At 44.4% G+C, this 12139-nt stretch overlaps 1 protein-coding gene across 4 annotated transcripts; it reads right to left on the reverse strand.

Moving 5' to 3' along the window:
* Nucleotides 1-209: 209 nt before the first annotated feature.
* On the reverse strand, nt 210-9797 carry GSC2 (goosecoid homeobox 2). Of its 4 annotated transcripts, none has more exons than XR_004540247.1 (4): nt 9300-9795; nt 7012-7256; nt 3880-4064; nt 210-313 (listed from the first exon to the last, which is right to left on the reverse strand). XR_004540247.1 is itself a non-coding variant. In XM_033953595.1 (3 exons), exons 1-3 carry the CDS (start codon nt 9544-9546, stop codon nt 3963-3965), a joined length of 594 nt encoding a protein of 197 aa, XP_033809486.1. In that variant the 5' UTR covers nt 9547-9795; the 3' UTR covers nt 3776-3962. The 4 variants fall into 4 exon arrangements, 1 of the variants encoding a protein (XP_033809486.1); XR_004540249.1 differs by having other exon boundaries at nt 238-313; nt 3912-4064; nt 9300-9797; XR_004540248.1 differs by lacking the exon at nt 210-313 and adding an exon at nt 3654-3757.
* Between the last annotated feature and the right edge of the window lie 2342 nt (nt 9798-12139).

Here is a 12139-nt window from a genome sequence, read left to right on the forward strand (position 1 = left end):
GATTGCTGGCGGTATATAAGAATAAAGTTATTATTATTATTATTATTATTGTACTTGAACTGTAACTTGCTTGAAGCACAGCTTTCAAAAGCAAGTTAATGAAACTAAATGTAGAATATCGTATACAGCGATTGCTCCGATGTGTACGTTGACAAATAAGATTTCAGGTTGGATCCAACCAACCCAACACACTGCTGCTGTGCATTGTCCAGATTTTCAGAATTTTATTTTGTTTAGGCTGCATCTGAAGTACAGTAGAGACCAAAGTAGGGTATACCCTGAAAGTGAGCATAATAGAACCCCTTACTCGCACCTTCAAAAAGATATAAAGAGGATGGAGTCAGTGGTCTTCATCATAAAGCATATGGGGACGGACTTCAAGAACTCAGTTTGTATACTTTGGAGGAAAGGCAGGAGAGAGGAGATATGATAGAGACATTTAAATACCTACGTGGCATAAATGCACATTGAAAAGAAACTCTAGAATGACGGGGCATAGAATTGAAAGGAAACTCTGGAATGAGGGGGCATAGGATGAAGGTGATAGAAGTAAACTCAGAAAATACTTTTTCATAGAAAGGGTGGTGAATGCATGGAACGGCCTCCCGGTGGAGGTAGTAGAAATGGAAAATGTATCTGAATTCAAGAAAGGTTGGGACAGGTATATTGAATCTCTAAGGGAAAGGAAGGGATAGTAGATGGTATGGAGAGACAGACTAGAGAGGCCATATGATGTTTATCTACCTTAATTTTTCTATATGTATGACAATTGATATTATCTTTATATAATGCTGGGATAATAGCAGAGAAAGATTACATTTGTTGCTCTAGCCTAATCTTCTGGTTCACACATGGCACAGGAGAGGAAGGGATTTTTGGATTTAGCTTGCACATTTTTTTTCAGTTGTTGCTCAAGGCAAGATACATGTAGTTACCGTAGGCATTTTCCTGTCCCTAGAGGGCTCACAATCTAAGTTTGCACCTGAGGCAATGGAGCGTTAGGCGACTTACTCAAGATCCACAAGGAGCAGCAGTGGAATTTGAACCCTGCTTTCCTGGTTCTCAGCTCTTGGCTGGAATTCAGTTATATCTAATAAGCATTATTTATAAATGCTTTCAGCTATCAAAGGAAGTAAGTCATAAATGTATTTACAGAGGGCCATTTTTGATAGCGTGTCCAAGTCCGATTTGGATGTCATGAGAAATGCTTCCAGAATCAGGAGACAAAACATCCATTTTCAAAACCACTAGAGGTCTGTCTATGGTTTTGTGGTTTTTTTCAAAAATCACCTATCTAAACATCTTTGCCCTTAGGACATCTAACTCTTTTGGCCATTTTTTAAAAGAAAAATGTCTAAACCAAGTCATTTGGATATAGGCAGGGCCACCATTTATACTACACTGGCCACACAAACATGGCAACAGAGCAGTGGGGCAACTTAGGGGGGCACTGCTGTGAACTTAAAATAAAGGGTGCCAGGTGTACTGTACATCTCAAAACAAAAACTGTGGATACAGATGTTCTGGAGATAATTTATTAAACACTGACATATAAAACCATGAAAATTCAATTTAAAAAATACAATGATAAAAAATACTGTGATAAAAATCCAACCGGATCCTACACAGTCCGTGTTTCGGCGAACACACCTTCCTCAGGGGTCCAATGGTTTGCTCTTAGCATTTTTTTGCTACTTCAACTTGTCTGCGGTGTTCTTTGCTCACATGTTTAAAGACAATAGACTGTTTTCAGTCCAATTCTTTATATGTGAGTTTGCAAACCACTGGACCCCTGAGGAAGGCGTGTTCGCCGAAACATGGACCGTGTAAGGTCCAGTTGGATTTTTATCACAGTATTTTTTATCATTGTACTTTTTTAATTGAATTTTCATGGTTTTATATGTCAGTGTTTAATAAATTATCTCCAGAACATCTGTATCCACAATTTTTGTTTTCATCAGTGGATTGTTTTCACTGTGGATCATTGGGTCTCCCCATTTTTCTTTGTTGTACTGTACATCTCACCAGAACCTCCTTATAATATATGGTGAGCCCTTCAAATCTCCCCCAAAACCTCTCTCCAAACCCATGTCACAAGTATTCTCTTCATCCTTCTACTACCTCTGCCACCTCCGAAAGATAAGAATCTACTTAATGGAACAAGACTTCATCCAACTACTTTATGCCTGCCTTTGCCCTCACATGCCTTGTTGACTGTAACGATTTATTCAATGGTTTTACAGCAAAAAAAAAAACCCACCAAACGATTACAGCAAGTTCAAAATGCAGTAATAAGACCACTGAAAAACCTACAAGCCCATGACTCAGTCTCTCCAGCACTGATATGCTGCATTTTCAAAGGCCTAGTGTTGACACATAAAATCCCTCTACAACACTTCTCAGATAAACTTCCTCTCTACACCCCATAGAGAATGCTACTCTCCCAAGATGAAATATGCCTACATACACCATCAGAACACTCCCTCTAACTCCAGACAGTCTGGAAACGATTCCTATTCCCATAAGAACATAAAAATTGCCGCTACTGGGTCAGACCAGTGGTCCATCCTGACCAACAGTCCGCTCACGTGGTGGCTCTCTGGTCAAATACCAGCGCCCTAACTGAGACTAGCCCTACCATTGTACATCCTTGTTCAGCAGGAACTTGTCTAACTTTGTCTTGAATCCCTGGAGTGTGTTTCCCCTATGACAGACCAAACCTCTGGAACAGCCTACCTCCTCATATCAGAGCCCTTAAAGGACTTCTTCTTTAGAAAAGCTGTAAAAACCTACTTTTTTGCCTAGTCACTCCCTCAACCCTTCACCAGCATCAGTAAGAAATCCTATATGAAGTTATATTGCAACACACTGTATGTAAACCCTATATTGTAACACTGTGAATGTAAACTGTAACCCGTTCTGAGCTCTTTGGAGAGGATGGGTTATAAATCTAAATAAATATACCCACCTGTCTACTAGCTCAATAGTTCTTATGGCTGCACGTGTCACTTATATGGCAGTATAATAGTTTTTTGGTGGATTCATACTTTCCACCATAAATGTAGTGGGTAGGGTGGGATATGGGCCTGGGTCACCCTCTATGATTCACCACACTACCCACAGACACCTAACAGTTGATCTACTAGGATTACCCATACCAGGTACAGCTGTTATAGAGACAGGTATGTACTGTTTCTTTCACATCTTTGGGGGTGGAAGGGAGTCACTGACCATTGGGGGAGTGTGGGGGAGTTATGATGTAATCCCTCCAGTGGTCATCTGTTAGTTTGGGTACTTTTGTGTCACTTAGGAGCTTTTTAAAACAGGTCTAGCTCAGGATGTCTAAATGGTGGCCAGGATGTCTTGGGAAATGTTATCACCACAAAGACGTCCAAGCACTAAGAATGCCCAAAACCCACCCATAACACACCTCCAACAGGCTCCCTTGAACTTTGGATGCACTGCAAACAAAAAGCCTAGCAGGAAGTCTAGGAAGTCAGTTAAAAAAAAAAAAAAAAATCAGCACTTGGGCGTTTTGGCGATTAAAAACGGCCAAGTTATATTTAATAGAGAGCAAGCCATGTGCTTCATATGAGGCACTTTTTGTTAAAGTAACTCCTTATGTGCTTGTTTCAGGCTCTTTGGGTTTGTGTCTTTGTCCTCCTGTGTCCATAAGAAGTTCAACAATATTTAAAGGTCCTGAAGATTAATTAACTGCTAGAGAGGTACTGAAGACAGAGGTACTTGTAGAGAGGAACTGGAGTCAGACAGGAAAAAGGAGCACAGATACAAAGCTTTAATCACAGTTATCCAGATGGAAAGGTGAGAATAGAGAAGTCTAATTGTTGGAGAGTGACACTGTATAAAAAGTTCCCTTACCAGCAGGTTTAACTAGCGAAGGGAGCGCTCACCCATCCAATAATTGCATTTCTTTTCTTCTAGAGATTTCTGTGGTCTGGTCACTAGTAAGTCTCCTCTGGAGGTCTCTTTGCCCCCTGCAGGACAAGAGTGGCACAAACCCTTTTCTGCCGTCTCCATTTGGCCCTTCGGTTCTTGAACCAAACCTGTGAATGTAAAAGGGAAAGGAGCAATGAGAGTGAGGTGGAAGGAAGGTAGCTGGGAGTATGAAATTTGAGAATTTAGAGAGATACGAAAATATAGCTTTGTTCTTTGTATAGTTTTGGGGTTTGGTTTCAAACCACCACTAACACCCCCCTCCCCCCAATATTCAGACTACTAGAGATCGTCAGTGATCTCCCACAGTCTGCGGTGATACTGGAAATTCAATGCTGGTGCTGTATTCAGTTTTTGGCATTAAATTGCCAGTCTATTTTTGGATGGCTGAGACATAGCCTGCTATGCCAATATTCAGCGGCTAACTGGCTAAATCTTAGCAGCCAAAGATATACCACTATTTTTGGTGGCTTTATTTGGTTTCCAAACTTAGGCCCTCATTTCTAAACCATGATAGAAGCTTTTACTGTAGCCCAGGACGCTAAATGCTCCGATGCTCATAGGAATTCTATGAGTGTTGGAGCATGTAGTGCTCCAGGCCGCAGTAAAAACTTCTATCGCAGCTTAGTAAAAGGGAAGGTTATAAAGCTAGCTTCTGAATATTGCCAGTGACCAGCTATTTGCATGACATAGCCGGTCATTGGAGAATCCACTGAGTATGTCTCTGCCAGTCAAAAATAGACTGGAAATTCAATGCCCGTGGCTGGATACTGACCAAATCCACTGAATATTCCTGGATAGCTGGTTATGGGCTAGATTTACTAAGCAAACTGATCAGTTTGCGAGCCCTTTGCGACCCAATTTCCCTCCGACCTGATTCACTAACCTGTGTCCCGACCATCCTCCGATCCGCGCATGTAAATGAGGGGGAATAGCATTCAAATGATGGCAGGCAGCGATTCACTAACCAAAACCCTGCAACACCGACTAGGCTGGCCGATCAGAAATAAGTGACTGCTGAGGACCAGTCGCTCAAGTCCTTTCCGACTGCCCTGCCTTCTGCCGCCTGCTCTCTGCCCCGAACTCCTGCTTTCAGCCCTGCTTCCAGACTCTCTCGCCTGCCCCGATCTTCTGCTGCCACAATCTCCTGCCTACCCCGAACCTCCCACTGCCCTGATCTCCTGCCTGCCCCGAAATCCTGCAGCCCCTACTCTCCCACTGCCCTGATTTTCTGCCTGCCCCGACTCCTCTTCCCTCCGCATGGCTGAGACAGGAGCTGGAAGATCAGTTTTCCCGTAAACCAGCCATCAGTGTTTGGAGGGGGGTTTTCTGGTCTCTGGATAATCTATTACAGGGTTGGAGTTCTTGGCGATAAAGAGAAAAGTCAACTTTTGCTCGAAAGAGTATAAAACAACTCCTGAAAGAGAGACAAAGCTGCGAGAGAACTCCTGCCTGCCCCGACTCTCCCACCCTTCCCTGCAATGTAAGCCCGTGGTTTTAACCCTAGCCCTATGTGTTATTTAGATGGCTGGGAAAAATAGTGCTGAATATCAGCCTCAAAGTATATACTGTATATGCAATGCAAAAAAAAAAAAAAAAAGTGTTTTTAAGGAGGAAATTCTACAAAAGGTGCTAAGCGCATCAGTGCACAAAATCGCATTAGCACATGCTAACAGCTAACGATGCCTATTGTATTCCTATGGCCATCATTAGCAGTTAGCACATACTAATGTGATTACGCAATGTGAATTCCCCCTAAATGTCAGGAAAAGCATGCATTCCTATTGACCCTACCAATATTAAAATGTTTCTAAAAGGAAAAAAAGAAATGATCCAGAAAAGACTTTTTTCTAAAATGGAGTTCTAATAAAACCAGGACTGGATGAATGTTCAAGACGTGAGAAGATGAGCATCTGGTAACATTTCCCTTCTGTTTTGCCCCCTGCCTAGGCTGTCTTCTTAAAGGAGTGGGCTCTATCACCCTATGTATGCCAAGATACAGAAAAGCTTTTAAGAGAGAAGTGGTGTCTCTTCCTTATCCTTTCTAAAATGGAAGAAGAATTTCTAACTCTGTCACCTTGATAACTTTTGAGCCACATTTGGTTTCCCCAATCATGAAGACATAACGGTCCCAACGTTCAGGGTTATTTAGATGGCCAACGGCTCCCAGCTGTATAAAAAACCCATAGCTAGCTATCCCCCACTGAATATTATGGGTTAGGTGCCTATCTCACACTGAATATCCTGGTCTCTGGCTATTTATTTATTCAATTTTTTTAGCCCATCCTCTCAAAGGAGCTCAGAATGGGTTACAAATCAGGTATTCAAACATTTTCCCTATCTGTTCTGGCAGGCTCACAGTCTATCAAATCTACCTAGGGCAGTGGAGGATTAACCCCTCCCTCCCCCTCCTTTTAGGAAGCTTTTTTATAATCGGCCGCAGCAGTATAAACTAACACTCATAGAATTCCTATGAACATCGGAGCTGATAATGCCGCAGCAGGTGATAAAAAAAAAAGACTTAACGTGGCTGCATAAAAAGAGGCCCAAGTGACTTGTGCCCAGGGTCACAAGGAGCAGCTCAGAGTTTGAACCCAAAACCTCAGGGTCCTAAGGCTATAGCTATAACCACTAACCACACTCTCCTCTGCTATGTGACATAGCTAGACACCCAATATTCAGTGGCTAGCCAGCTAAGTTTGGCGGACAAATAAAGCCGCCCGAAAGGGCTGACTGGCTATATTTCAGCCGGCCAAAAATAAACTGTTCAATGCCGATGGCCAGATACGGCAACAGCATTGAATTTCTGCCATCACCACTGACCATGGGAGATCACCAGCCATCTCCCACTATCTGAATAATGGGGGAAATGTTTCCAGAGCTAAAAAGAAGGGAGAAGACTACAATATCCCCAATATTGAACAAACTCTTCACTGTACCAGGGAAGGGTAATTTATACTGGGTTTAGCACCTCCAATTGTTTTGAAGAGATGGCTCCTATGGAGGATAGTTGGATGTGTTTAGGGACTGGGGAGCTCAATCTCCCTATCCTCTTACCTCCACTCGCTCCTCCTTCAGGTGAATGCGGCTGGCCAGCTGCTCTCGGGTGATGATGTCAGGGTACTGGTTCTGGTGGAAGAGAGCCTCCAGGGCCTGCAGCTGCTCCTCGGTAAAGATGGTGCGATGCCGCCTCGTTCGTCGCTGCATGTGCTGGAAGGTGCTGAACTCACTGCCTACTGTCCCCTCCTCACCAGCTCGGTTGCTGGGGTGAAGCAATTTCATGGACCAGGGGACCCTGGTAGCTGAAAACAGATCAGACTTGCATCAGCCTGTACACCTTGCACCTGAAATCTCCAGTATCTACTAGTAGCAGTTAGAAATTCCCATCAATATGAAACTTCCAGCAACTAGCAGTTAGAAATGCCCATTAAATATGAAACTCCCAGCATCTAGAGGTCAGAAATCTCAGTTAATATTTTTTTAAGAATCAGATATTAAACACATTTAAGCAGATAAAGGAAACGGAAACACATTAAGAAAATATAAAGTAATAGATCGATTTTTAAGCACTATCCATATATTTGCATAGCATTAGATTGGAAAGCACTTTAACTGGCCTGTTTTATCTGTATATAGAATGGACTTTACAAATATCTGGATAGGTGCTTTACAGAAATTGTTCACATAGGGCCCAATAGTAAACTGGGAGACAGTTGGACAATTCCGGATGTGTGCATTGAATATATGGAGCAAAGGGCAGCAGCTCAACTTAGTTGGTCAGGCTGATTTTCATCGGCTGGTCGGTTAAGTCTAAGGGCTAGCTAGCTACCCGATCGGGACCGATCTGTACCCAATTCGGGCAGGTCCGATGGATTCCCCAAACTACAGAATGCAGATGGGGGTGATCGCCTGCTCTATAGCGATCCCAGCGCATGTGCAGACCATCTGTAGATGGTCTGCGCATGCGCTGGATCTCCTGGCCTGGCAGATAAATTTTTTTTTTTTTTAACTTTTTTGGAGCCCATGGTTTTAACTCGTTTAAGCCTGTGGGTTAAAACCATGGGCTTGCACTGCAAGGAAGGGTGGGAGAGTCGGCGCAGGCAGGTGATCCGGGGCAGCGGGAGAGTAGGGGCTGCAGGAGGCGTTCGGGGCAGGCAGGCAATCCGGGGCAGCGAGAGAGTCGGGGCTGCAGGAGGTGTTCGGGGCAGCAGGAGATCGGGGTTGACAGGGCAGAGAGCAGGGCAGCAGAAGGCAGGGCAGTCAGAAAGGGCTTGAGCGACTGGTCCTCAGCAGTCGCTTGTTTGTGATCGACCAGCCCAGTCAGTGTTGCAGGGTTTTGGTTAGTGAATTGCGTCCCTGCCTACTTTGCATGCCGTTCCCCTCATTTGCATGCGCGAATCGGAGAATGGTCAGCAGAGAGGTAAGTGAATCGGGCTGGAGGGAAATCGGGGTGCAAAGGGGTCGCAAACCGATCAGTACACAATCGGTTTGCTTTGTGAATCTAGCCCTAAGAGCCATAGATAGACCAGCTTTTTAGGTGGGTCTATCTGGCTGCATTCCTTCCACAGGTGTCAAACTCGGTCCTCGCAATCCAGCCGGGTTTTCAGGATTTCCTCAATGAATATGCATGAGATCTATTAGCATACAATGAAAGCAGTGCATGCAAATAGATCGCATGCATATTCATTGAGGAAATCCTGAAAACCCGACTGGATTGCGGCCCACAAGGACCGAACTCGACACCAGCCAGTCGCACGACATAGAGACGGTTACTGAACTGGCCGGGAAGCCCAATGTTCAGTTGAATATCGGCGGATAACCGGTCAAACGGGACTCATCTAGCCAGGAGCAGTTCACGGCTGAATATCGTGGCAGAATTTGACTACAGCGCAAGTGTATTACATTTTTATTGGCTGCCACAAACTGCATGTGTAGCAGTGCAGAATAACTTTCATTATAAAGCAGGGGTAGGGAACTCTGGTCCTCGAGAGCCATATTCCAGTCGGGTTTTCAGGATTTCCCCAATGAATATGCATGAGATCTATTTGCATGCACTGCTTTCAATGCATATTCATTGGGGAAATCCTGAAACCCGACTGGAATACGGCTCTCAAGGACCGGAGTTCCCTATCCCTGTTTTAAAGGCAGACACTGATAATTACATTACTACAGTCTCACAAGTACTAAAAAGTTCACTTCCAAGTTTTCTTTCACACAGTCAGAAACGCTTAATTCTGATAGCTCCCGAGAGGCAGTTTCCCTACTATTAGCGCAACCTCTGAAAATGATCAGCTCTCAGCTCCCCTGTACAGGGACCGGCTTCAGCCCTTCCGGACACTCCTTACCTAGCCAGGCAGCGGAGCCCGGCGGAGAAGGGGCGGCAGTGTGCGAGCAACAGCAGCAGCAGCAGCTACATGGGCCGGGGCGTAGCCGGCGCCAGGGCGATCCGTGCGCTGTTCCCGCGCTCTGGGGCTCCACGCGCTCTGGCGGGACGCCGGCGGGAGCTGAAAGGATGTGCTCAATGGTGAAAGGCCTCCTCTTCCTTGGGCGCCCTTTGCTGAGGCTGCTGTCCCGTGGAGCCTCCAAAGCCATGGTAGGTCTGCTTCCCAAAAGAGCCCCTGGTGCAGGAGAGCTACATCAATCTCCTGGAGAGATTGTCGAGAACCTTTTTAAGCAAACGCTGCTAGCCCGAAAAAACACTTTTCCCTTAATACTTTAAGCTTCAAACGTTTTTCATTGTAGTCCCCTCTTGATTTTTTATGTAAAAAATAAATAAATATATATATCTCTATATATATCTTTTCTTTAAGCTGTGTGATTTGTAACTGAGACCATTTTAAACAACATAGTAATCCCTTCAGAGGAGGAAGGGGGGAAACCCTCCCCCCTATGAGTACAATAAATTCTAGCTAATCTTGGCTGTCTTTGTTAAGGGTTAGTGTGGGATCTAAGATTTAGCTAATCCCACTGAAACGAGTGCAGAAAGAAATCAGATTTCTCCATCTGGAGGGCCGATTTCAGGCACTTTATATGATCTGTATTGTGTTGGGGGCCTTGAGTACCTGCAGGGAGAACAGTAAATTCCCAGGTCCAGAATTGGCAAAGGATTAACTTGAATAGAAGCACAGGTATCCGAAGGCAAGCTTTTGCAGTCAAAAGAAAGCTGTCATATCAGAAAGAATTAGAAAAAGGGCAGTCAGACCTGAGCCCAATTACAAGAATAACAACCATTGCAGGATATTCACAGCAAATGCTGCCTTTCACCCACAGAAGTCTGCTGCTTCCTGTTGAGGTGGTCATTAGCTATGCTCAAACCCCAATATGTCAGAATAAGGCATGGCAAAGCTAGATTTCTACTAGAGAATGACACACAAAAAAATTAATCACCGTTCCCGCGAGCTCGGTCCCCATCCCTGCCCCGTCCCCACCTTGCAAACTGTCAAATCCCATCCGCACAAGCCTAGAATATTATGATTTTTTACTGAACTTATTTTTATTAAAGTATAAAAAGAGACAATATTCTGTATAATTGTCATTTTATAAACACAAATAATACAGAGCAAGGATCAACAAAACCCCTGTCTCCCCTCCCTTTTACAAATATCCCCTCCACTATTGTGAAAACTGAACAAACCAAGTTATTACAAAATGCTACATAGGAAAACAAAGCTACCTTTTTTTGCCTGGTCATTTTATTCTTCAAATCACATTGGTCTCAGGCTTTGGTTTGGGGTTTCTTCTGTCTTCATCGTGGCATGGCTGGCTCCTGAAGGTAAAATAGGCCCAAGAGGAGCTGGGGAGGAGATGCTGAGTCTGACATGGGCGCAATTTTTTTTTTTAACCACAGGAGCAAGACTTTTCACCGCTCCCATGGGGCGGTTAAAGGTCTTGTCTCCATTCCCGTGGGGCAGTGAAAGGTCTTGTCCCCATTCCTGCGGTAAACAAGTTGCAAATGTCTCCATTCCTGCAGATTTACTGCGGGTGACCACGTTTTACTGCGGTAAACAGTCCCCCTGTCATTCTCTAATTTCTACCTCTGCCTAACTCAGATGAGATCCACTGGAACAATAAGGAAGCTGGAACAGAACCTAGGGACAAATTCACAAAGCAACTCGGGTTTGCAACTTCTCATTTTGTTTTTAGTCAGTCTAAATCAGGGTTGTTAAACTCAGTCACAATAAAGGGCCAAAATCCAAAACACAGGCTAAGTGGCGGGCCTGCCCCCTGCCCCCATAATAGTACTAATTGTAACACCATTTTTTCCATTCATTTTTCATATATACACACACAATATAATCTTATTAACAACACATAATGGTTAACTACAAAATTAAACTACACAAAGCACTTTGGGCTAGATTCACAAATCTGCCCAATTGGGACCGATCTGTGTCCGATCCGGGCAGGTCATAACATAAGAACATAAGCAATGCCTCTGCTGGGTCAGACCTGAGGTCCATCTTGCCCAGCAGTCCGCTCACGCGGCGGCCCAACAGGTCCAGGACCTGAGCAGTAATCCTCTATTTATACCCTTCTATTCCCTTTTCCAGCAGAAAAATGTCCAATCCTCTTTTAAATCCCAGTACTGTATTCTGCCCTATAACGTCCTCTGGAAGCGCATTCCAAGTGTCCACCACACGTTGGGTAAAGAAGAACTTCCTGGCATTTGTATTGAATCTGTCCCCTTTCAACTTTTCCGAATGGCCTCTTGTTCTTTTATTTTTTTGAAAGTTTGAAGAATCTATCCCTCTCTACTCTCTCTATGCCCCTCATGATCTTATAAGTCTCTATCATATCAAATCTAATCTTCTCCAGGGAAAAGAGACCCAGTTTCTCCAATCTCTCAGCGTATGAAAGGTTTTCCATCCCTTTTATCAGACGTGTCGCTCTTCTCTGAACTCTCTCGAGTAACGCCATATCCTTCTTAAGGTATGGCGACCAAAACTGGACACAGTATTCCAGGTGTGGGCGCACCATCGCCCGATACAGCGGCAGGATAACTTCTTTCGTCCTGGCTGTAATACCCTTCTTGATTATACCTAGCATTCTATTCGCTCTCTTAGCGGCCGCTGCGCACTGTGCAGTCGGCTTCATTGACCTGTCCACCATTACCCCCAAGTCCCTCTCTTGGGTACTCTCATTCAATGACATCCCTCCCATCGTATAGTTGTACCTCGGGTTTCTG

Source organism: Geotrypetes seraphini, chromosome 8 (assembly GCF_902459505.1).
Source record: "Geotrypetes seraphini chromosome 8, aGeoSer1.1, whole genome shotgun sequence".
Classification (NCBI taxonomy): Eukaryota; Metazoa; Chordata; class Amphibia; order Gymnophiona; family Dermophiidae; genus Geotrypetes; species Geotrypetes seraphini.

Excerpts from the sequence above, each read along its gene's own strand:
- GSC2 (XM_033953595.1), bottom strand. The coding sequence starts at position 9,546 with ATGGCTTTGGAGGCTCCACGGGACAGCAGCCTCAGCAAAGGGCGCCCA. Across the intron at positions 7,257-9,299 it reads GGGCTCCGCTGCCTGGCTAG|CTACCAGGGTCCCCTGGTCC; the intron begins GTAAGGAGTGTC and ends ATCTGTTTTCAG. Across the intron at positions 4,065-7,011 it reads TGAAGGAGGAGCGAGTGGAG|GTTTGGTTCAAGAACCGAAG; the intron begins GTAAGAGGATAG and ends TTACATTCACAG.